General features: G+C 37.7%; 2 protein-coding genes across 3 annotated transcripts; one reads left to right on the top strand and one right to left on the bottom strand.

Moving 5' to 3' along the window:
- The first annotated feature begins 1,211 nt into the window (after positions 1–1,211).
- trap1 (TNF receptor-associated protein 1) lies at positions 1,212–16,847 on the top strand. Its single transcript, XM_059348959.1, has 18 exons — positions 1,212–1,425; positions 2,990–3,184; positions 3,281–3,363; positions 3,847–3,987; positions 5,299–5,370; positions 6,147–6,307; positions 7,450–7,559; positions 7,688–7,761; positions 9,049–9,204; positions 10,311–10,431; positions 10,544–10,613; positions 11,479–11,626; positions 11,724–11,909; positions 12,723–12,861; positions 12,941–13,026; positions 13,620–13,765; positions 14,266–14,338; positions 15,939–16,847. Exons 1-18 carry the CDS (start codon positions 1,305–1,307, stop codon positions 16,038–16,040), a joined length of 2,184 nt encoding a protein of 727 aa, XP_059204942.1. The 5' UTR covers positions 1,212–1,304; the 3' UTR covers positions 16,041–16,847.
- Positions 16,848–18,358: 1,511 nt separating this feature from the next.
- LOC131983585 (MAPK regulated corepressor interacting protein 2-like) lies at positions 18,359–25,433 on the bottom strand. Of its 2 annotated transcripts, XM_059348336.1 has the most exons (5): positions 24,942–25,433; positions 24,786–24,855; positions 23,299–23,438; positions 21,383–21,469; positions 18,359–19,079 (listed from the first exon to the last, which is right to left on the bottom strand). In XM_059348336.1, the coding sequence occupies exons 1-5, from the start codon at positions 24,994–24,996 to the stop codon at positions 19,009–19,011; spliced, it is 423 nt and encodes a 140-aa protein (XP_059204319.1). In that variant the 5' UTR covers positions 24,997–25,433; the 3' UTR covers positions 18,359–19,008. The 2 variants fall into 2 exon arrangements, with proteins under 2 accessions (XP_059204319.1, XP_059204321.1); XM_059348338.1 differs by lacking the exons at positions 18,359–19,079; positions 21,383–21,469 and adding an exon at positions 22,305–22,893.
- Between the last annotated feature and the right edge of the window lie 560 nt (positions 25,434–25,993).

Genomic DNA, 25,993 nt, shown 5'->3' with positions numbered 1-25,993 from the left:
GTAGAATAAATAAAAACAACAATAGAAAAAACACAATAGAACAAGGACACTTAAGAAGTAAAAAGAAGATCAGTTGGTAGGTAAGGCACAGTGGCAAGATGATGGTAATTATACTGATGATATGATGGTAATAATGTTATAGTGACTAGACAGTATATAATAATAGTACAGAATATAATATGTAATAATAATAGTAGTAATAATATGATAAAATAAAAATAAAATAATAATAGTATTATATCACAGTATATAGTAATTATGGCAATGGCAGCAACAGTATATAATAATAATAATAATAATAATAATAATAACATAGCAATGTGTCATATATTTAGCCTGTGCAGGGTGTGAATACCTACATAACATAATATATAATATGTAAATATGTATAAATATATTAATATATATACACCAGATATGAGATAATATGATATATTGTACTGGCATTATATATGCATATAAATACTTGATTATAAGAAGATTATAAAATATGTAAATAAGTACAATGTGCAAAAGGACAAGAATATTGTATAAATATGATATATAATACCAAAATGATTAATACACATATCACATATGATGTGAAGTATATGTTCCAGTATATCTAGCCATGTTCCATGGTTTTCTTGATAATAACCAAAATCATTATCAATTTCAATATATATATTTAGCAATTACAAGCAGGGGAATGCAAACAAAAGTAATAGCAACTTAAAAGAAATCTGAATCAGAAAAGTAACTAAAGATGAAGTGGAGTAAAAATGTACCTCTGAGATATAGTGAAGTAGAAGTACAAAGTTGCATAAAGCAGAAATACTGAAGTAAAATACAAGTACCTCAACTTTGTGAAAGTGGACTAAAGAGTCACTAAACCACTGCAGATGCAATAAATTTTATTTTAGATATTTTTTATTTAATTGTATATCATGGCTACCATTGTTTGACCTTGACAGGCAAATTAAGAGCTGCAATTAATCCACTTGGAATAATAAAACGGGGCCTCAAATAAACAGATTGAGTCTATATTGATGCATGTGTTATAAGTAGGGTTTTAATAATGACGAAAATCAACCGTGCACTCAAATACCTTACATATAATTTATTTACAATTAGAGGCGTCATTTCCATTTTCGTCAGGCAGTGTGACGGACGCCCTTCTGACGTCATTACAAGGCTACCGACTCGGGTCCTGCCTGTGCGAACCGGTCCGTCGTCCGGCGTGTGTCCCCCATAGGTGTCCCCTCGGTCAGTCAGTCAGTCAGTCTCAACTGTCTTCTCGTCCCGGTGTCCACCTGTCTGTCAACATGTCCCGCTGCCTCGCGCTGGCTCGGTTCGCTCTCGGGTCCTCTCAGAGGTCAGGCTCGCGGCTCACGTTATGTGCACGAGGGCTGAGCAGCCATATCGCCTCGCGCTCCTCCGCTGCAGGTAAGAAGAGATGTTTAGTAGCAGAGTTAGCCTAGCCGGCTAGCTCACAGCTGCTGACAACACTCACTTATTACTCCGTTACATCATTATTACATCAGACTGGCTGGTAGCAGTGGTAGAAAGTAGTGATGGCCAGATGAAGCCTTGAAGCTTTTTTTATCCAACTGGTTCAAAACAAGGTTCATTTCGCCACACTTAAAATAATCGCCTATGTCATTTTTTGTCAAAATTGGTTGTTTTTTCCCCCTAAATCATCTTCTCATGACGTAGGCCACCTATGGTCAAATCGCCTACATCCTCAGTTAATCAGGTGATTTTACCCCTTTAAGATCATCACTTCTTTGACAATTTGCCACATTCATAGGCATCAAGAGCAAGAGGGAGATTGTTTACTTATCAGTTTCGTTCATCAGTGTTTCATTGTTGACACTAATATTGGTACCACTTTATTTTGAAGGTCTCTACATAAGAGTGACATGAGCGTGTCATAAACATGACATGGGATGTGTCATGAACATTAATGACACTTTGAAGTAACATTAATGCTCATGATACTTGTCATGTCATGTTTCTGACAGACTTGTGTCACTCTTATGTAGACACCTTCAAAATAAAGTGTATATGATATATAACCATATCTTGCTTAAGTCACAAAGGCATGTTCAAAAAATTGCCTAAGTCATTTATTTTTCTTAAGTTACATAATTTATTACTATGCCAATAGGCATCCTTTGTTACATCTTTTTTGAGTGAAATGATCAATATATGTCAAATGTTACACTTTTGGTGATTTTTTTTTTGTGTGTGTTTCCTGCAAAACGTGAAAAAATGAGTTAGGAGATTATTTTAACAGGGTCACGATTTCTCGAAGCTTCATGTGCTCACAAACCCCCCCTGCTGGTCAAAACCTTTACTGTTATTTCAACTATTTGTGATGGCCTCTTGTCTGTCTGCAACATTGTCAGCTTGAGAATAATCACTGCCAAGAGCATTTTTTGTGGTTCATTCATTCATTTAATCTTTTTTTTAATTTATGGGTAATGGTAAAACTCTATTAATGTAAAAAAGAAGAAGAGATGTTTATGTTAAAACAGTAACAGTACTACATGAAATCTAGTAACTTTTCTCACTGTGCTGATTCCGATTAACAGCACAAAATATAATCAACCTATAAATTATGATGTAATATTATAGACTAAGCTCAAACTTAATTGATCCCATGGAGTCTTAACCCTTTTGTCAGACCTTGGAAGTTTCTGTTGAACCAAAACAAAGCTTAAAATTGTGATATTTCTGTCAAAATGTCTTTAAAAAATCTAATTCATAACGTTGCCATAAAATAAACCATTTGAAATAACTATATCCCATTAAAAATTCACAATGTTATAATAACTAATAATGTGACCACGTTCAGAGTCCGATGCATCACTTTTTTCCATTTATTTTATTGGTTCTTTAGGTTATTTGTAAGTGTAATGATCAGACTTTTGATAGCTAAAGTTATTTGGTTGATAAAGCCTTCTGTAAAGCATCAGTGCCAGCAGCTGACTCCTCCTGTCATCAGACCTGCAGGTTGGACAGCAGCAGCGGTGGAGCAGTCGGCCCAGAGTGTGGAGCTCTCAGCGCTCCTCCCTCGGCTTCGGCCAGCAGTCGTACTACAGCACGCAGGAGGCGGAGAAAGAGCCCGAGAAAGAGGCAGAGAAAGAGCCCGAAGAGGAGCCTCTGCACACCATCATCAGTGATACAGAGTCTGTACAAGGTGCTGCAACAGCTGCAGACATACTTCTCCTTTAACTGACCATTTGTGGTTCGATTTAAGCTCATCTGAATGTTGTTCTACCCCTGGTCCTTGCAGGAAGCTCGTCCAAACATGAATTCCAGGCTGAGACGAAAAAACTGCTGGACATCGTTGCCAGGTCCTTGTACTCGGAGAAAGAGGTAAAAGTTTGTGAAAGAGAGGAAGACTCAACTGAGTGAGACTGATACTTAAAGTATATATCACAGGGTTCATACGGGTGCTGGAAATCCAAGAAAATGCTTGAATTTAAATGTTGTATTTTCAAGGTTTAAAAAGTGCTTGGATTTTGGATAAAGTGCTTGTAAATGCTTGAAATTCTTACTGTATTTCTCTTGCAATCTGACGATATCCATCTATAGACTATAGATAATCACATGTTCAATGTAAAAAATAATGAGTAGCCTATCTGAAATGAAGACCGCTCCTCCTAAAAGTGTAATACCATCACTGTTGGTATGGTTCAGTGAAATCTCCCCCTTTTAGTATGTAAGTACTCATCTAAAACATTCAATTTACAACCGGTGTAAGATACTGGAAAAGCTTGAAAATGTACCTTGAAAGTCCTTGAAAAATGCTTGAATTTGAATCAACTATAACTGTTCTCCTCTTCCTAATCCCACCAGGTGTTCATCAGGGAGCTGATCTCCAACGGCAGCGACGCTCTGGAAAAACTGCGCCACAAACTGATGACAGCAGGTGGTGAAACGGCTCAGATGGAGGTCCACCTGCAGACCGATAGTGCCAAGGGCACCTTCACCATCCAGGTATACCGATGACTGCGTAAAGCTGGGTTTACACCAAAAGAGTGTCACAGTCCCAGACTAAAAGCTGGCCGACTGCTGTTGGTGGTTCGATCCCTGACCATGGCAGCCTACATGTTGAAGTATCCTTGAGCAAGATACTGAAACCCAAATTGCCTCGGTCACCAGTATGAGTGTGTGTGTGTGTGTGTAAATGGGTAAATGAGCGTAGTGTGTAGTTTAAAGCGCTTTGGATAAAAGCGCTAAGTAAGTGCATTCCATTTACCATTTATAAAAACTGAAAGTCTTTAGTAAATCTAGGAGTTTTACTGGAGTCACGGCGCTCCCGTCATCTAACTTAGTAATCTGCTCTGTTTCATATCAGTCTTTTTCTCGTCTTGGGTTTGCGATCATATCAAACTTAATGTTTTCCCCTTTTGAAACGAAAAGGGTCACAAGATCTCTCAGCTTTTGGCAGAAATACAAAATTGTAGAAATCACAATGGATGCAGTGGAGCAAACAAAACAAGAAACTCTGAATCTAGACCAGGGGTCTCAAACTCAAATTACCTGGGGGCCGCAGAGGCAGTATCAAAATGACCAAAAAAGACACACAATTACTAAAAAAGACACAAAATGACAGGAAAAAACCCCCACAGAATTACCAAAAAAGACACAAAATTATTTAAAAGACACAAAATGACCCCAAAAATACACACAATGACCGAAAAAGGCACAAAATGACAGAAAAAAGTAAATTACTTAAAAAAGAAACAAAATGAACAGAAAGACACAGAATTACCAAAAAAGACAACATTATTAAAAAAAAAAAGACACAAAACGACCCAAAAAAAGTAATTAAAGGGACCTTCCACACACAACACGGTAAAGTGCCATTCATATAAAACTCACATTAAACTTTCATATCAAGGTGGGGGCCACAAAATATCGTCACGAGGGTCGCAGTTGGCCCGCGGGCCGCGAGTTTGAGACCCCTGATCTAGACACTGATGGAACCAAAACAAAAAACTGTTGCCCAAAACACTTCAGTGTCAACGTAAAAGAAAGCGATATAAACTAATATCAGCAGCAGTGATTGTTCCACATGACACATAAACATGATGTTCTCATGTTCTCCTGCAGCCTGTTAAATTAGGTTAATCCAAAATATCCAGATTTGTAAAATAAAGTGGAAATACAAGAACCCGGTTACTGCAGTGAAAAGGGCTTCAGGTGGACTCGTCCTCATTGTTTTTTGATAGATTGCCACCTGGTGGATGAACATTATACAACCAGCTATGATGACTTCTGTACTGACTGGTTTTCTCTTTACAGGACACTGGAGTGGGGATGACCCAAGAGGAGCTGGTGGCCAACCTGGGGACTATCGCTCGCTCCGGCTCCAAGGTGATGTCTTTTCTACAGGCTTACTTAGTGTGGACATACAGTCAACAATCCATTTAACCCTCTGAACCCCAAGTAGTTTCAGGGTGTTTTTATTTTTATTTTTAATTTTTATCCCATCACATTGTGCTCACTGTGGCCTAATTTTTAACTGCAATATACAAGTCGTGCACCCCTATTGAAACATAATATTAGGCCTACAGTGGTACAGTTACAATGCCCTAAGTTATGAAAAAAAAAGTTGAATATTTTAAATTCATTTAACCCTAATTGGGGAAAACGGGGATCTACATATAGATAGAAATGACCACAAGTGTTACCAATGTTGAAAAAAATGGGGGCTCCACATGCTTTGCATTTGAACATTTTACATTTTGTGTAGAAATCCTGCAGTTCAGTTGAAATTTGGTTAGAGTTTGCTTTTCGGTTACAACGAGGATCACAGAATTTAATGTTTTTGTAGGCTCTGGTTTATGGCAACAGTTTATCTATTTATTTTTTTGTGAAATTTTTACATGTAAATGGAGAATAGATGGATTTTAATGAAAAATCACGATATAAATCTTTTTCCTGACACGCGATTCTTTTGAGGACCTTGAAAAACAATATTTTCTGTTTTTACGGTTTCTGGCTGTGATAAATGGTGTACTTTTGGCGATTTTCTTAAATAAAACCCTGCCTTTTAAACTTGCTGTCAGATTGAACTGTATGCCACACTTGTTTTTTATAATGTATCCTTCTCATTCTGTCATAATGATCTTCTGTTCTCCACACTGCAGGCGTTTCTGGATGCCCTGCAGAACCAGGCGGAGGCCAGCAGCACCATCATTGGTCAGTTTGGAGTTGGTTTCTACTCTGCCTTCATGGTAGCCGACCAGGTGGAGGTTTACTCCCGCACCGCTGAGCCCGATGCACCTGGATACAAGTGGTCCTCAGATGGGTGAGAGAGAGGGAAGGGATGGGGATTAAAATCTTTTATTTCAACATCAAGAGGTCCACTATCCGCCAACAGAAAGTCCTCCGCCAGAACATTCAACTCAAGCCTTACTTTTGACCCACACATCAAAAAAAAGTTCTCCAGTCCTGTTTTATTCCATTTAAGCTCCATCTCCAAAATCAAACCCATGTTGTTACCCTCTGACCTGGAAAAGTCATTCATACTCTCATATTCTCCTATTTAGATTACTGTAACTCCCTCCTCTCCTCTCCGGCATCTCACAAAATCCCTTTCTCGCCTCCAACTGGTTCAGAACGCAGCAGCTCGGCTTCTTACCGGTTTTAACACATTTAAGCCGGGAAAGCATTACAGCATTTCTACCATTAAAACCGGGGGCGCTCTTGCGTTATTCTACCATTAAAGCCGGGAAAGCAGATACGGCGTTTTGTAGTATTTGTAGTTTTTTTTTTTTCACGTATTTTTTGGTCTCTTGGCCAATGAAATGCATCAGAATACATGTGGGAGTGTCGCAATGCAACATGGGACTTTTCCAGAACTGAAATCATGGCGAAAGACGACTACAGCGGAGGGAGCTCAGATATAACAGCTATAAGCTCTCAAATACTTTTTGAATTTCATTTCTTCAGAGGCTGAAAAATCTATTATTTAGTAGGAAGTGTTGACACTTCTGTTGAATTTCCAGAAACACTTCAGGTTTTAGGGGGTTATTTTAAAATAGGTTTTACAGGCATTTTTTCCAGGCGTTTTAGCAGGCCTAAATGGGTTAACAGAAGACATCACATCACCCTGATTTTAGCTTCTTTGCACTGGCTCCCTGTTCATTTTATTATGATGTCTTGTGATTGTTCCTGCTCTTTCTCTTATTGTTTTTCTTTTAATGTAAGAATTGTTTTAGCCTCATGGCATCATTCTCCTTGTGATTAACTTCTCTCTGTCAAAGCACTTTGTAAACTGCTGTTTTTAAAAGGTGCTATATAAATAAAGTAATAATAATAATAATTATAATAAGAGCAGAAACAGGACATTTCCTCAGCGTGATTATGTTCTGCAGCAGGACAAAGTGTATTCATACTTCTGTGAAATGACTATTTAACCTAATGTGATCCTGTCGTTGTCTTCTTCAGCTCTGGAGTTTTTGAGATCGCTGAAGCCAGCGGTGTTCAACAGGGAACAAAGATTGTGCTGCACCTCAAAGACGACTGCAAGGAGTTTTCTGCTGAAGACAGAGTTAAAGGTGATATCATCAAGTTGATTTAAAACATAAAGCTCAGCTCTAACATGCAATCATTTTGCTTTGGGAAAGATAACTAAATAAATTGAATCTGAAGAAGTTGTACTTATAAGCTGATGTTTCGCTTTCAGACGTTGTAACAAAGTACAGCAACTTTGTCAGCTTCCCCATCTTCCTGAACGGACGAAGGCTCAACACTCTGCAGGTGAGCCTCTTTGATTCTCATTCATGGGATGAATCAGAGGTGTGGACTCAAGTTTTATGACTTGAGTCACAAATTTGATGACTTTAGACAAAACCAAAAAAGACTTGCAACTGGACTTGGAATTTAACACCAATGACTTGTGTCTTTACTTAGACTTGTACATTTTGACTTGAGAATACTTAATACCATCCCCTAAGCCAGGGTTGGGCAACTGGAGGCCTGGGGGCCGCATACAGCCCGCACCTTCACTTGAAGTGGCCCTCAGTACAACTACATGCATTTGAGCATGAAATCTTAAAAAGTGCAGTGTAAAATACACAAAATTACTTCTTGCAATTAATGTCGGTCTGCTGTTCTTGCACTGAAAAAAGAAATCACAGTAAGTGGTTATTTTTTATTTGCTTCAAACCTTTTGTTATTCTATTTATATTTATTCACTGCAAATTATTTGGTTCTTAAGATAAAACAAACTTAGATTTAGATTTAGTTTAGTGTTTAATAATTTATCTGTTTTCAAGAGTTAATTTCTTATTTTAAGTGTTCAACATGCTTATTTCTAGATTTAACAATCTTAATTTAAGAAATCTTGTCAAGTGAAGTTATCTGTCCATGCAGCAAGATAATTTCCCTCAGATTTAGTGTTTTGATTCTGTTTTTAGACACACATTTTTTGCAGTGTACATGCATTTGAGCATGAAATATGTCAAGTTACTGCACTGTAAACATATTTAAAATAGCAGTTTCATCATATCTGGTTAAGTGCATGGTCCTGTATGTGGCCCTGTGGTAGTGTCCATGAAAAATTGTGGCCCCCTCCAGCATTTAAGTGGCCCACCCCTGCCTTAAGCTATGCTATATGCTATGAAAGTCAGCACTACTTTTTTCTGATCTTTAACCAGCCTTGTACCTCAGTATGGACAGTGTTTAGTTTACCTCTGTGAGCCCTGTGACCTCGACTCCTGATTCAAAATCAGTTCAGTCGCTCTTGTTCTAACAAATTTAGGACAAGACTTGAGACTTACTTGTAACTTTGTCCTTCTGTGGTATGAATACAGTTGGACATGCTATTTTTCAGCAGCTGGTTCTTAATAAGACCAAACAAAAACCCTGCAACACATAATGCAAGCAACCAAGAATGAACATCTCCCTCTTTCTGACATGTTAATATTATACCGCTATTGTGAACTAATTATTCAGTCTGAGCAGAAGAATAAATCTAGAGTCAAGCACGAATACAATAAAATCTTTCTTTTCATGAATTGTTGCTTGGCCTCTGTTTCCCATCAGGCCTTGTGGATGATGGAGCCGAAGGAGATCAGTGACTGGCAGCATGAGGAGTTCTACCGTTACGTTGCCCAGGCCTACGACAAGCCTCGCTACACGCTGCACTACCGCGCCGACGCCCCGCTCAACATCCGGAGCATCTTCTATGTCCCTGAAACGGTGAGCAGCTCAGGGCTCAAGATGGGGATTGATAAGATTTGACAGTTACCAGGGCCATTATTGATTTTGCTTTCCGATTCTTTTTTTTTGATTGCTGATTACTTTTCTGTGTGGGGAAGAAGGGTAGTCCAACACTGTTTTATAAGAGTTTGAAAATATTTTCATCCTGCAACACCTCCGTTGCCTGCCTCAGGCACCGTGTCACACTACAACTACTAAGTACTCTTTTTGTCCATTCTGGTCTCCGATTCGATCCATTTGCCTTTGCAAAGCCGTCAGCTTCTCCATGATTTTATCCATGTTGCAGTTTATAGTCAAGTCAAGTCAAACTTTATTTATAGAGCACATTTAAAACAACCGGGGTTGACCAAAGTGCTGTACAGATATCACAGTTGCAGGAAATACGGTAAAAACTAAAATACTAAAATACATAAACACAGTGCAACAATAGAATAAAATAAATTAAACATTTAAATAAAATTTTTGTTTTTGCAAGATTAACCACTTAAACTTGATTAAAACCCAGGCAGAAAAAGTGTGTTTTTAAAGAGGATTTAAAAACCTGAAAAATCCTGCAGATCGAATGTGCCAGGGCAGGTTATTCCAGAGCCTTGGGGCCGCTGCCACAAAGGCACGGTCACCTTTGTTTTGTTTTTTAAAGTCACAGTCTGAGTGCCGACAGCTCTGCCCACCGCTTCAATCAAGTTGGGCAGCCTTATGGGGCTTTGGACAGCTGTCACCGTTTTCTGTATTCCTTGATAAACCAAGGCAATGCCTGATCCAGTCAGCAAAAGACCTGTAATCATGGTTCAGAATAGGTAGATGTCTTCAATGTCCTCCACGGAAAGAGCCGCCAGGCACACGACTGTCAACCAGCCGTGAAAGTCCCGGCAGGACAAGTGGGCTCCCCCGAACCCCGGCTTCTCATCGAAAAGATGGTGTCAATTGCGCTGAGAGACCAGTTGACCAAATGTTTCACAGCAATCCCAAAATCAAGGCCAAGCTGCATTTAATATCTTTTTTTTAACCACTTCTGCAAACAGAATATTTCTTTGTGTAGTAGTAAGTACGAATATGTTTATTAAGAGTAATTCATTCGTCAACAGAAGCCGAGCATGTTCGACGTGAGCAGGGAGATGGGCTCCAGCGTGGCTCTGTACAGCAGGAAGGTCCTGATCCAGACCAAAGCCACCGACATCCTTCCCAAGTGGCTGCGCTTCCTCCGAGGTCTGGATCCTCCCATCACCTGCTAATTGTTTTTACTCTACACTGTTTTTTTTTTAAAAAAAAGAAAAGATTTTTATTTTTCAGTGCTGAGCTAAACTCTGTGTGTGTGCAGGTGTTGTGGACAGTGAGGACATCCCGCTGAATCTGAGCAGAGAGCTGCTGCAGGAGAGCGCCCTCATCAGGTACAACACCAGATATACACTGTTTAACTCACTGGGGTCTTAATGTACAAAAAGAGAGGTTTTAATAAGGGAACATATACTGATTCCTGATAGATAACAATAAGTCTGTGATAGACCACGGTGTAAACGGTGTAAATTGTTGTCTTTCTGGTCCTGGTCAGCACTCACAGAGTTCTTAATAAGTTGATTCCTACCACATAAAAGAGCATTATTGCAGTCCAGGCTGCTAGTGAGTCTCTGTGTCACTTAGAAATAGAAATGGTTGCATTTTAGCAATATTTTGAGGTGATAAAATTCAGATTTGGGGAAAAATCAAAGTTCTGAGCTGAGTCAAAGACGACACCAAGGTTTTATGCTTGTTGGTTTGGGGTAAGTTAAAGGGAATTTTACTTTGCAACCACTTTCTCTCTCTAAACTTTGGAACTTCAGTGTTATTGTGGAGGAGCTGTAAAAAGTTTAACGACATCCAGACATGTACAGCTGCATCTCAATATATTAGAATATGATGGAAAAGTCAAATAGCCTCAACCAAGTATTGAGTCATATAGATGGGCATACTTTTCAGAGGCCAAGTTTTCCATATTAAACATACTTTTGTAATATTAAACATTTTTTGAGACACTGAATTTTAGGTCTTTATTAATTGTAAGCCATAATCATTATAATTAGAAGAAATGAGATAAATGAAGACATGAAATGTTTCATTCTGTGTATAATGGATCTATATAATGTGTTATTTCCACTTTTTGATTTGAATTACTGACATAAATAAACTTTTCTATGATATTCTAATTTCTTGAGATGCACCTGTTTACTCCAATATTAATCCCCTGATTCATTTTTGCACCATTGCTTCTGTCTTCAGGAAGCTCCGTGACGTTTTGCAGCAGAGGGTGATCCGCTTCCTGTTGGACCAGAGCAAGAAGGAGCCGGAGAAGTACAACAAGTTCTTTGAGGAGTACGGCCTCTTCATGAGGGAGGGCATCGTCACCACCCAGGAACAAGACGTCAAGGTAACTTTGAAAATGCAAACAACTCTTTTCCAAATGTGGCCCCGTGTTGAAAACAAAATGCTGAACATGACTGACCCTCTGTGCTGTGTCTGTGCAGGAGGATATTGCAAAGCTGTTGAGGTTTGAGTCTTCTGCTCTGCCAGCGGGCCAGCACACCAATCTGATGGAGTACTCGTCCCGCATGAAGGCTGGCACTCGCAACATCTACTACCTGTGCGCCCCCAACCGCCATCTTGCAGAGCACTCCCCCTACTACGAGGCCATGAAGCAGAAAGACATGGAGGTGAGAGGGAGCTGGTGATCAACATCTTGTTTCATGTTTGCACAAAAATCCATTTGTGATGTTATAAAGTGTTAGAATAAAGTCGAGGAAACATATTGGCCCTCATTTATCAAACGAGCGTACGACAGAAAGTGAGCGTAAAGTGGGCATACGATCATTTTTACGCAAGGCTCGACATTTATCGATCAGATTTCACGTCTGTTCTCAGCTCGTGTTGCAAATTTGAGTCAGTGTGAAGTCCACACGAGTCAGAGAATTGTTCTTGTGACTATTGTATCGATGCCTGGAGCTGATAAAACTCTGCCGTGTTTTTTTTTAAAATGGTGACAAACCAAAGCATGTTTAGGCTAAAACCTAATTAAAAATAAATACACCCTGTGGCCGTGAAATTCTTTAACCAGAATACGAGCCGAGGCTATTAAATGTTGTTGTCTTCTGCTATTTTCCGTTCTCCGGCTTATATATACTTAGCTTGGGGAGGGACTAAAATTCAAAGATTTTAAGGGAAAAACATGGATATTCTCTAAGATTTTAGTTTTACATTTATGAGGGGAAAAAATGCAATGTTTTCTGAGATTACATTTACAAGAAGAAACTCTCAAATTCATGATTTAAAAGAATTATTTGATTTTTAAGTCTTATATCTGCAAGACAATAATCTGAAACTCTTTGCAATCAGATGCATCAATAAGAACATTCAGAATACACTCCCCAACTATGTTTTTTTTCCTACAATAGGCCTCGTAGATTAAAAACTGGTCAATATGCAATAAAACTACTGTGTAAATCTTAAGCATGTCTTGTCTTGTGCAGGTGCTGTTCTGCTACGAGCAGTTTGACGAGCTGACCCTGCTCCACCTCAGGGAGTTTGACAAGAAGAAGATGATCTCCGTGGAGACTGACATCGTGGTGGATCACTACAAAGAGGAGAAGTTTGAAGATAGCAAGCCCGGTCCGCTGCTCTCTCATATCTCCAGTTAAAGCCGAGCAGTGTTGCGGCTGTAGTCTGACTTGTGTTTGTCTCCTTGCAGCCTCTGAGCGTCTGACACAGGAGCAGGCCGACGACCTGATGGCCTGGATGAAGAACGCTTTGGGCCCCCGAGTCACCAACTTAAAGGTAAAGATAATGCTTTGAGGCCTCAAATGTGTTTTCCTGATGAGAAATCTGCTCAGCCGTTCATTACAATCACTGCAGATGTTTTTCATGTGAGATTTCTTAAAGATGGTTTCATTTTTGACCCATTTAGGCCTAAAACCCCTGTAAAAAAAATGCCTGTAAAACCTCTGGGCGATTTTAAAATAACCCCCTAAAACCTGAAGTTTTTCTGGAAATTCAACAGAAGTGTCAACGCTTCCTACTAAATAATCGATTTGTCAGCCTCTGTAGCAGATAGAAATGAAATTCAAAAAATATTTGAGAGCTTATAGCTGTTATATCTGAGCTCCCTCCGATATAGTCGTCTTCTGCCATGATTTCAAAATTCTGGAAAAGTCCCATGTTGCATCGCGACACTCCCACATGTATTCTGATGCATTTCATTGGCCAAGAGATCGAAAATAGGTGGAAAAAACTACAAATACTACAAAACGACGTATCCGATTTCCAGGCTTTAATGGTAGAAATGCGCTAATGCTTTCCTGGCTTAAATGGGTTAATGGCCTGAAAAATGTCACGTTGCATAATACAATTTTTCCTGATCTGCCCCGTAGCTGACTCCCCGGCTGGACACCCACCCTGCTATGATCACCGTGCTGGAGATGGGCGCCGCACGACACTTCCTCCGCACGCAGCAGCTGGCTCGCACCCCTGAGGAGAGAGCTCAGATACTGCAGCCCACACTGGAGATCAATGCAGGGTGAGAGAGAGAGAGAGGGTCTGTCTGTCTGTCTGTCTGTCTGTCTGTCTGTCTGTCTGTCTGTCTGTCTGTCTGTCTGTCTGTCTGTCTGTCTGTCTGCTCATAGCGACGAGGTAATGCATCTATTTGTGGCTTTGTAAGTTTAATAACTGTAATATGACGATGATGGAACAAAGTAAGCTTTGTTTAGCCTAAATCTGTTTATTTGTTCCTCAGTTAATTATTTTCAGTTAATTCTGGCCCCAGTATCGGACAAATACAATTATTAAATAAAATATCCTCCTGCTTCCTCTTAACTGGTAAACATACTACTCACTTCTGGTCTGCTGTAAACCTTTTCATCTGATTTCTCTGGGAATCAGATGAAAAGGCATTAAGAATAACTATTTAGAAATAGCCTATTTTCTTGCTAATGGTCTTGTAAAAAAAACTCCTTGTAGTTGCTTAAAATAATGTGTTTGTGTCTCATGATCTTGTACTTCTTTTTTACCTTCTGACAGACACGATCTGATTAAGAAGTTGCACGCACTGAAGGACACAAACTCTGAACTGGCTGGTCTGCTACTGGAACAGGTACTGTGGGTTAAAACTGCGTATGGAAGACATATTTGTTGATATTTAGGGTTAAGGTAGATTAGACCTCAGATAGCTGTATGCAAACTCAAAACGTTCTCAGTGTTTGTTGTGGAAACGCACATTATCCTGAACGTATCACAACAACAGGCAGTTTCCATAGGTCCAACAATAAGCTCATGTCATATTACTTCTTCTAGCTGGTGAATTAATTTAGTAACTCAGCACTTCCTGTAAAGATCTTTCAAATTTTAAAAGCATTTCTACTGCTTAAAAAGGCACAATCCCTCCTCCTCCCTTGTAGGCTTTTAATTTGAAAAGTCTTAAGTTATTGACAGCAGTTTAACAGCACTCATGGAGGAGAAGTTTTGAACAACATACTATACTTAAAAGACTATTTTGTAATTTTGAACAATGTATAATAGTATGACTTTTTTTGAGGGGGTAATTTTACCACATACCATAATATGGTGTTTTTCCTGTGATTTCTGTCCATATTATGCTCTAATATGTATCGACAAAATTTGACCATTTTTGACAATAATCAACATATTATCTGATGACTTTTATTTAAGGGGTTCATTTTTGGACATCCCATAATATGTTTTTTTTTGTTGCTATTTTTTTGGGACAAACTATACTACCACATGTATCAACAGACTATAATTCACCTATTTCTAGCATCTTTAGGCATTTTAAAATTTGAAAATTTTTGACAAAAGTCAACATACTATAGTATGACTTTTTTCAGTTTTTTTGGACATCCCATAATATGGTGTTTTTCTGTCATTTCTGTCCATATTATGCTCTAATATGTATCAACAGACTATAATTGACTCATTTGAAGCATTTTTAGGCATTTTAAAATGTAGCCATTTTGAACAAAATTATACTAGACATACTATACTATGAATTTTTGTCACATTTTGAATAAAACTACACTGACTTTTTTTGTGATTTTTGAACAACATGCTACACTATGACTTTTTTTTTATGGCATTTTGAATGGCATACTTAAACTGCTATAAAAATCTTAAGACTCACCAGCACTCGAGGAGTGAAATGTTACTTAAATCATGAATACATTTTAACAATTAGACATTAAAATGTTATATTGTTATAAATATTAAAGATGTCTAAAAGCTCATTTAACTGCTGTTTTAAAAATCTAATTCACACACAAATACACTTTTATAACATGTTCATTTTTGTGTTTATATTATTTTTGTTATTGTCATTATAACTTGTTGTTGATGTTATACATGTGTTTTTTTCTATTATCAGGTTATTACTTTCTTATAACTATGAAGTTTTAGGTGAAGGCTTTAAATAAGCCCATCTGGGTTTTCTGCCTCTCCCTGCACTTTACACTATATGTTATCTTTGTCATTTTATCTAATTCTAACTGTGCAAATAAAATAAACCTAAAAAAATAAACCTAAATATTCCCGCACAGATGTTTCACATTTTAAGCCCTAATTGTCCTAAGAAATCTGTAGTTATAAAAAAAGAAAAAGCTTATCAGCACTCAAAAAAAGTGATTACCTAAAATTTGATCAGTGCAGTTTTCCACATTTGTCTCTGTTTTTATATTTTGCAGATCTACGACAACGCCATGATCGCAGCAGGTCTGAACGACGATCCTCGACCGATGATTGCCCGCCTCAACGACCTGCTGACTAAAGCTCTGGAGAAGCACTGAGACCTGCTCAGACATGAACAGTGCAGACGGACTCTGTGGTCTGTAGACTGAAGCATTCACAGAAGCTGAATGGCGTAGAAAGATGGAGAACGAACAGGCCTTTGTTCATCTGGAGCCATTAAATCACATCTCTGTCCCCCTCTGGAGTTCTTTATTCATCCCTATGGAGCACGTGAAGGCTTTAAAAGCTCAGATGGAGCGAAGAGGAACTGCTGGAATCTTCTCTGTAAACACGTCTTTATGCTCTGTGTTCAACATTTCATCAGAAGTTTCAAATAGGGTTCAATACTGTTAATATACTGTATATCATGAAGGATATATCTTTCATTTGAGTGAGAATTTTACTGCGAGGGAAAGCAAGATGCATTAAAGAAAATCTGATTTGTAAACTCACATTTCAAAATCCTTTTGCGATGCCGTGTGTAACAACATCTTAAAGATAGTCTTGTTTTTAAATTGTGCTTTAAAGTGGAAGGAGACTGGTTACAGTTTAATTAGAAATGCAAGACTTTCTCACTGCTGAATTAAAGCGTTAACACTTTTTGTTTCTTAAGCCCTCCAAAACTGCTATTTTTTTCATGTTGTTTTATATTCAACTTTTGTGGTTTGTAAGAAGCTGAATACCTGAAGGACCTGTGGGAATATTTAATGTAATTAAGTATTTTTTAGCTGGGTCAAATGAAAATACAGTCACAAATTATATATGGGAGATGTCAGCTGTGATTTGTCAACTGTCAGTGGTCAAACATGGATTCTCTACATTGGTATTAAAGTACCAGTGAATCTAATAAAATGTATTTAAAATACTGTCTGTGTATGTTTATGGAGCTATTGGTGTCATATGTACATGACCAATAAGGTGAGTAAACAATTAAAGATTCCAATAAATAAACAATAAAATAAAAAAAACAATTTTACTGCATTTCAAAGTATCGGGACGTCTCTATTGTGAGGGTAGAAATATAAACCTCAGCTTCAAGATGTCATCCTCCAGGCTGTCGCAGACTGAATGTTTAGAGATTTTTGAGAGGATCATTTTTTGACATTCCCATATTATGGTGGGGTTTTATTGCTACTTTTGGACAAACTATACTTCCAGATGTACCAACAGAGTATAATTGGGCCATTTCTAGCATTTTTCGGCATTTTAAAATTTGAGCACTTTTGACAAAAATAGACATGCTATAGTATGACTTTTTTCAGTTTTGGTACATTGCATACTTTGGTGTTTTTCTGTAATTTCTGGCCATATTATGTTCTTATATGTATCAACAGACTATAATTGGCCCATTCGAAGCATTTTTAGGCATTTTAAAATTTTACCATTTAAAAAAAAATGGACATACTATAGTATGACTTCCTTCGTGGGGGTCATTGTTGGGCATCCCTTAATATATTTGGGGGGGTTGCTATTTTTTGACAAACTATACTCAAACATGAATCAGCACAGTATAATTGGGTAATTTCTAGTATTTTAAGGCTTTTTAAAATTTGACAATTTTTGACAAAAATCAACATAGTATACTGTGTCTTTTTTTTTTTTGAATGGGTCATTTTTGGACATCCCATATTATGGTGTTTATTTGCTATTTTTGGACAACTATACTTCCAGATGTATCAGCAGAGTATAATTGGGCCATTTCTAGCATTTTTAGGCATTTTAAAATTTGACCATTTTTGACAAAAATCGACATGCTATAGTCTGACTTTTTTCCCATTTTAGACATTGCATACTTTGGCGTTTTTCTGTAATTTGTTGACATATTATGCTTTAATATGTATCAACAGACTATAATTGGCCCATTTCTAGCATTATAAGGCATTTTAAAATTTGACCACTTTTGACAAAAATAGACATGCTATAGTATGACTTTTTTTTTAACTGGTCATTTTTGGACATCCCATATTATGGTGTGTTTTTGTGCTATTTTTGGACAAACTATACTTCCAGATGTACCAGCAGAGTATAAATGGGCCATTTCTAGCATTTTTACGCATTTTAAAATTTGACCACTTTTGGCAAAAATCAACATGCTATAGGATGACTTTTTTTTTTTGAACGGGTCATTTTTGGACATCCCATATTATGGTCTGTTTTTGTGTTTTTGACATGTTATAGTATGACTTTTTTTCCGATATTTGGACAATGCATACTTTGGTGTTTTTCTGTCATTTCTTGACATATTATGCTCTAATATGTATCAACAGACTATGATCGACCCATTTAAGAATTTTAAGCATTTGATCATTTTTGACAAAAAACAACAAACTTTACGATGACTTTTAGCTCAATTCTTAACTTGAAGGCTTTAAAAGCTGAGATGGAGTGAAGATGAACTGCTGGAAGCTTCTCTGTAAACCTGGTTTGTCTTTATGCTCTGTGTTCAACTTTTCATCAGAAGTTTCAATGATACTGATAATATATAGGTAATATACAGTATATTACTGTGATTTACTTACTGTTATTTGTCAACAGTCATTGGTCAAACGTGGATTCTCTACATTGGTATTAAAGTACCAGTGAATCTAATAAAATGTATTTAAAATAGTGTGTGTGAGTTTTTAATGGAGCTGTTGGTGTTCTGTGTATATGGCCAATAAGGTGAGTAAACAATCAAAGATTCCAATACAAAACTTTTTGAAAATACAATTTTACTGCATTTCAAAGTAACAGGACGTCTCGGTTGTGAGGTTAGAAATAAAAACCTCAGCTTCAAGATGTCATCCTCCAGTTTGCAGTCCGTCGCAGACTGAATGTTTGGAGATGGATTGTTATTAACAGGCAAGAGTTCAAGTGATTCTCTGTGTTTTTTATGTAAGCGTCCCAGCGCTGTCTGTCCATTTGAACCACATCAGGGGATTTCAACCCCTCACACCTCCTGCCCAGGCTCCCTCCCCTCTGTGAGGCATCCTGCTTCAGGTCTGGCCTCTGGACCGTCCATAAAGACCCAAAAATCCAAGAAGAGCGTCAGGATAGCTTGTCTATGTTGTCAAGGAAACGCTGAGCCCACCATTCATCCAGATCTATGGGCACAAAGTCTGAAAGAAAGGAATTAAAACGATTAAACACCCTTGGCCATCTTTGGAGTATTATCAGACCCTCAAACAATTAGGAAGAAGTTTAAGGATAGTATCGCTTTTGCATCTTTATTAGCACGTAGAAGAATTTTCTTGGATTGGAAGTCGCCATTTTTTCCCCCAAAGCTTCCCTTTGGCTTAAGGACCGCATGCTGTTTTTAGACCTGGAGAAAATTAAATATAATCTGAGGGGAACACCTGAAAAATGTGTTTCTGTTTGGGGCTGCATGATTAGTTACATAGCTAAATTGAAGACACGACAGGATAAATAAAATGCTCACCTCTGACAATTAACCTCTCACCATATTTAATTTCCCTCTCTGCCTCATTTCAACCCATGGACAATGCTACTTCTCTGTATGTTGTTGTTTTCTATGTACTCATTTATTTGTTTATCTGCTTACAGTAAAAAGGAAGGATGTGTATTATTTCTCACTTTCTCTGATTTGTAACAAGACTATGTAGGACTGGGAGGGGGAAAGGGGTTGTTGTTGTTTTTGGAAAAAGAAAAAAAGTCCTTATTTCTCACTGTATGTACTTTTGCCTGTCGAATGAATAAAAACATTTTTAAAAAATACCCCCTGTATGAGATCAGATTAAAAGTCTCTTGGCCGGTGGCCTATGACATGTATGACTTTTTTGTACTACATATGACTTTTTTAGTTGATTTTAAACGTCTACCTATGACTTTTTCAATAAATACTTTTAAATGATATATCTCTATATAGGTGTCATCTAGGGTTGTCAAAAGTATCGATACTCAAAAAAGTATCGATACTAAAACGTTAATACTCATTTTCAAAAGTATCGATACCTAGCCAAGGAATGAACACTTAAGTTTTGTTTTTGTTTTTAAATCAAGCTTGCCTAATATTGTGCACAGCATACAACCTCAAAATATTGTTCTAATTGTTATTGTTTATTGTATTTATTTATTTTTTGCACTACCTCAGACCTGAAGCTGGTTATCATAGTTGCAGTTTCTTTTTGCACAACTGTTTTATTATAAATATTCAACCTGTGGTTCTGTTAATTTTTACATGTTGCATTTTTCTTGTTAATAAAAATATTTCTGTTAAATGTTGGGGTCTTTGTTTTTATCCTTGTGGTATCGAAAATGGTATCGAGTATCGAATATTTTCTTGAGTATGGGTATCAAGTTGAAAATTTTAGTATCATGACAACCCTAGTGTCAACAGACTCAAGCATCTCATGTGAACTATGAGCAGACACAGGCCTATGACCTCTGCTGGCTTCCCTCCAGCTGGAAGGATCAGAAGAAGGTCCACTAATCCTAGTTTGGCTGGCTGTCATAAACCAATACAACCTACTGTCCATCGTACAGTAGCACAGTAGGCCTGAGGGCTGTTATCAGGTGATACTCAAGAGCTACATAAGCAAGTCTTCAAAGAAAACTTTCAGTGTCAATTGTCAAAGTAAATACCCTGTAAAAGTTCAGTTTTAACCAGTAAAATGCAGATGAATGCCCTGAAGACAGCAGCCTGAGCTCGGGGGGGATGGAACAGTGTAAGGAGGAGAAGAAGCTGTACTTTTTAAATCTTTTCTTAAAACGTACTTTTATCGGAGATCCTTTCCTGATTTTACATGAACTTTACCTTCACTTGATCTGTCCTTTAATTGCACAGAACTATGTCATTCTCTAACATTATTTTTATTTCTCGTTTCACGTCTGTTTTTAACCCTCTAAAGTCCACGAAAGCACCGGCACATTACTTCTTCATGACATGAAGACATAAAAATGAAGCAACGTCGAGCCTTACCATCAGCTTCCCTCTAAAGTTCTGGCTTGAAACTCCATACTAGATTTTTTTTTATGATGATATTCGGCCAAGTAAAACCAGAGATAATGTCAAATATATGAAGTATAAAAATATATAACTAAAGATTATCCTCATTTAACCAGTTATATGTTATATTTGCAACCTGTGTTAATATTTGCAACATGAACATTTCAGTGTGTAAAACATAATTTTCAAGATCAGATTTTATCTTTTCTTTTGGGTTCAAAATTTTGATCAAGTACGTCAAAGTTAAAAATGAATTACTGAACATATAGGTGAGGTTGCACTGAAAAAACTGATTCCAACATGGCATGGTGAAGATTTTTTAACAGATTTTTTTAACGGACATAATAGCCAAAGATTTCAGAGGGTTAACTTGTCTTTGTAAAGCACTTTGTAACATGCGTTTTGAAAAGTGCTCTATAAATAAAATGTATTATTATTATTATTATTATTACTCACTGTCCATGTGTGGGCTTGGGGCGGTTTCTCTGTAGTGGACTGCTCCCTGGGCCTCCTCTGGCTCCTGCTGCACCACCTCCTGCCAGGCTGAAAAGCAACAGCTCAGTAAGTACACATATACACATATAGATTATATACAGCATCTACAGTATGTTAAATGTTAACTAAAATGTTAGCTAAAATGTTGCACTGGGAAATTGTGATGGGCAATTTTTTACTGTTTTATGATATGTTATACAAAATTAATTAGGTAATAAATATATTCATAATGCAACTGCAACCATAACGGCATGTCCATAGTATACTGCCCTACAAAACCTAACTGCAGTAACTACATTTTTGGTCGAAATTGAGTTATAACTTAAAACAAACTCCTTGATGTCCGTTTTATCTCGTGACAGAGTTTTGGACTTAAATTTTGCTTTATTTCAGAGAAATAATCATGGAAAAATTGCAGTAACTACCAAATCCACTGTGATACAGTGTAACCTTGTATTTCTTCATTGTGTTGAATATTTTTTTTTTGCTTTTTTGTTTTGTTTTTTATTTACTCATCTATTAATATTTAAACTTGTTTTTTTATTGCTTGCATGTTCGAAGACAAGAATAGTAGAAATTATAGTTTTTATTTGATAGGGATATTATTATTATTAGGGATATTAGATAGTGAAAACAGTGAGATAAAATTATATTAAGACTAAAATATTACTTCTTTATAATATTAAGTCTAAAATACACAAATCTTTGAATAGATTTGTTAAACACTTAAAAAAAACCCATTGTAGTAACTGCATATATATATATATATTTTTTATTTTTTATTTTTTATTTTTTTTTTTTACTCTATCCATTCACCATTTTATGTCAGTGGCTGTATATGTATGTCTATTTTCGGATGTTTGTGTTGTATCATGGCTGGATGTTGTACAAAAAAATCTAAAAATGTCTTCCTGTACAGTGACTGTCTTATACATGCTTTGTCATCAATAAAAAACACCACTGAAAGAAATTATAATAATTAATCTGAACCCAAGGATATGGAAATAAGAATGTCATTAGCGGCTAATGCTAGCAAGAGTCCTTATCTGTCCCAGTTAAAATCTCCTGCTCCCCAGTGTCACACCCACAGCGTCAAACAAGGAAAGTCCACAAGGGCAACTGCTTCAAAGGCCTGGCACACGTTTGTATTTCAAATAATGCAGCATGTGGACTGGTCACAAGTAGTGTGTGTGTGTGATTTTTATCTCTGTAGCTGCCTTCAGATCATGACTTTCAGAAACCTCAAGTGGGTCGGCTTGTTTATATCATGCATTGAGGTATTTCAGAGAATGAATCAACCCTGAGCAGCGATCTCTGTCAACAGAGGGGGGGTCGGGCCTTCTCTGTGTCCTTGTCCACTCAAACACAAGGTGACTGGAGTTGTTTATGAGCTTCACCGCCAAGAGAAACTAACAGGACACAGAAAGCAAGAACTGCTGAGCCAAATGAAGTCTCCCGGAGAGTGAATGAGCCTGTGAATGTGAAAAAGAAGTGTGAACTCTTCAAAAAACTGGGTCACTGTGTAGACTTTCACCCAGATCCAACAAAACCCTTCATCCTGTCAGGCTCTTTCCAATGAATGTGCTAGTTAAAGAGAGAAAAAAAAGAAGCTATTTCCCTCAGCACATGTGCCAGCATGGGTCATAAGGAGCACGATATGGGGGTGTGAGAGAGGTTCCTATCATGACTATCAGTGTCAGAGCAGCTGTGTGGGTGAGGCCTGGGACGGGGGAGGTTACAATTTAAACACTTGATAGTAAAACAATGTCATTCACAAAACAGCAGTCAAGGGACGGGTGTCCAGACACAATGAGACAACAAAAAGTGTTGTCTCAGCTGCTCATATTTCCAGTCAGACTCGTCATTAAATTCCTCACCATCGTAGACAAATTTGACGTTTTCCTCGTGCGCGGGCGTGAAGCTCTCTTCCTGCTGGGTGTCTGCAGGCAGAGCTGGAGCAGGGTGATGGTACTTCTTACCGTTTGCACGGTTGAAAACTATCTTAGGTGCAGGAAGGCTGATGGGTATGAGAAGAAAAGAAATAAATCACAAAGTAGTCTGAGGTTTTCTGGATTTTCAAGCTTTTGCAGGACAGAGATGTGGCAAATTAGATATTTGTATACAGTATTCTGAATATTTCACTACTTCCTCACATTAAATTAATGTTATTGCGCTATAGGGTTGTCACGATACTAAAATGTTCAACCCGATACCGATACTCAGGAAAATATTCGATAAGACCCCAAAATTTAACAGAAATATTATTATTAACAAGAAAAATGCAACATGTAAAAATTAACAGAACCACAGGTTAAATATTTATAATAAAAAAACAGTTGTGCAAAAAGAAACTGCAACAATGATAACAAGCTTCACATACTCGATACTTTTGAAAATGAGTATTGTATCCGGATACAACGTTTTAGTACCGATACTTTTGACAACCCTATTGTGCTATAAACCACTGATTCCCAACCAGGTATGCAGACCTTGTTAGTGGATCCTATATAACTCCTATTTCCAGCAGTTTCAAGCCCTTTCTTTAAAATCCAAGCACTTTTCAAACCTTGAAAATGCCACATGCCTTAGTATATATATATATATATTTTTTTTTTTAATTCTTTTTTCTAATTACTATTATTATTTTCTTTTTTTTGTGTCGTTAGTTTGTTTATTCCTTTTCTTGGAGATCCTCATTTGGGGAATACCAGTATATATGTATATGTATATATGTTTGTCTGTTTACCCTATGTTTTGTTATTTACTTTGTGAATATATACCTCGGAAAAAAAAGGGGAAAAAATGCAAGGTACAATATTGTAAAGAAAACGAAATGACTGATTATGTTAGTGAAAGTAAGAAGCCTTGCAATAAAGTATTTTTAAAAAATGCATCATGGAAACACCACAATAAGGAAGTAATTTTCAAGGATCCCTGTAGGACAAAGAGTCAGCCTCTGAGTCTGACTGCAAGCATGGTTGCTTGTGTGGGAGTCAAAGATTGCAACAGCTGAATGAAGGACCATGTGCTACCTTGACTTCCCTCAAGGTCACACACACACACACACACACACACACATATGCACACACACACAGCCCTGCAGGCAGAGTGAGCTTTGGGGAAGCCACAGTGTGAAGGTGTGTTATAACTCATTCAGGCTGATAAACAAACACTTCTTGTCTCAAGCTGATGACGTCCAATGCTGCAGCCAGGACACTGTCACTCACTTACACATGCTTTGACACAATTAAACTGCTGAACTTTGGTGTTTTAAAGGGACACACATAACAAAGCGTCACACTACTGAGAGCAGTATGGGGGATTTCCATGACCAGGAGGTGTCTCTCCAAAAAGGTGCACTTACCCAGGCAGGTTCCAGGACGTCTGTTTGTGCTTGAAGTCGTTTATTTTGTTGTCAAGCTGCTGCGTAGGCCCTAAAAATAAACATTTAACCTTTTACTTAGAAAGAAAATGATTGATCATCGTCTGCTGGATGTGTGCTTGGAGTAAAGTGTCTCACCTGTCCGTCGCTGGGTGACCAGTTTGCTGGGACCTCTTGTAATTGTGTACATCATGCGCAAGAAAAGTCACCTGGTAACTTTTTGGAGTAAGAAAAAGTGCAGATGGAGCAAATACAGGTGGAGCAGGTCTGGTTTAAGTTGAACACATTCCTCCAGGATCCGTCGATGGAGAAGAACTCTCTCGAAGCGAGAAGTGTCAGTCCTCTCCTAAACTGATTCAGAGCCACAGAGCGAGAAGTCAAATCCACGCAGCGGACACGAGACTACTCAGGCTGTTTGGTAACCGTGCGCAACGCCGACCCTCTCCGCGTCAAACCAGCAGCCGGTGCGCATCTCATCCAGCGATCCAGCGTCCTGCACCTGCCTTCCTTATCACCTTAGTTCAGACACGTAACTCACTTCGGTGCATAAGTGTCCCGCACTGCCACAAAGTCACATAACCTGAAACAGCGACTGTCATTCACAAGACATTGGAGGCGCACCATGCCTCCACCGACGTCCTTACACGCCTCCCTCAGAGATTTAAAGAGACAGCGTCCCCAGATATTCAGAAACCGAAAACACCGCTTTAGGTCCACTATACGGAAGAGGATTAGGGCCATACAAGAAAAAAATATTTGAGTTCTGAGTTTAAAATCAGAATTCTGACTTTTTTCTCAGAATTCTGACTTTATTCTCAGAATATAAAGTCACTTTATGAAGTCAGAATTCTGAGAATAAAGTCAGAACTCATTTTTTTTTTCTTGTGTGGCCCTAATCCTCTTCTGTAACTAATACCCCGAATCGATGTAAAAAATAAATGTCCAGTGAAGTTATGACCTGTCTGCGGGATTAGATAATAATCTGAATCCACAAAATACATGTCATTTTTGGGTAATTTAAGTGGATTAATAATACTTTTTTTTTTTTAAATGTATTATTTATTAAGGAAAAGTTTTTTTCTGATTTAGTGACATCATTATCTCAAAATTGTGAGAACGTTTTTTTTTAATGTAAAAAATAAAAATAAAAATGCAAATTCTACTGTGTAACCTTTGGATTACTTCTGAAT

This window comes from Centropristis striata, chromosome 13, assembly GCF_030273125.1.
Source record: "Centropristis striata isolate RG_2023a ecotype Rhode Island chromosome 13, C.striata_1.0, whole genome shotgun sequence".
NCBI lineage: Eukaryota > Metazoa > Chordata > Actinopteri > Perciformes > Serranidae > Centropristis > Centropristis striata.
Note: the sequence above shows the minus strand (reverse complement) of the source record. Positions and strands in the feature narration are given on the sequence as shown.

What these genes read in the sequence shown, in the direction of transcription:
- LOC131983585 (XM_059348336.1), bottom strand. Translation starts at nt 24,996, where the DNA reads ATGATGTACACAATTACAAGAGGTCCCAGCAAACTGGTCACCCAGCGA. An exon ending in CGTCAAATTTGTCTACGATG is followed by an intron (nt 21,470 to 23,298) that starts GTGAGGAATTTA and finishes GTTGCTTTTCAG; the next exon opens with CCTGGCAGGAGGTGGTGCAG. An exon ending in CCCAAGCCCACACATGGACA is followed by an intron (nt 19,080 to 21,382) that starts GTGAGTAATAAT and finishes CCTTTCTTTCAG; the next exon opens with ACTTTGTGCCCATAGATCTG.
- trap1 (XM_059348959.1), top strand. Translation starts at nt 1,305, where the DNA reads ATGTCCCGCTGCCTCGCGCTGGCTCGGTTCGCTCTCGGGTCCTCTCAG. An exon ending in AGGGCACCTTCACCATCCAG is followed by an intron (nt 3,988 to 5,298) that starts GTATACCGATGA and finishes TTCTCTTTACAG; the next exon opens with GACACTGGAGTGGGGATGAC. An exon ending in CAGGAGAGCGCCCTCATCAG is followed by an intron (nt 10,614 to 11,478) that starts GTACAACACCAG and finishes TTCTGTCTTCAG; the next exon opens with GAAGCTCCGTGACGTTTTGC.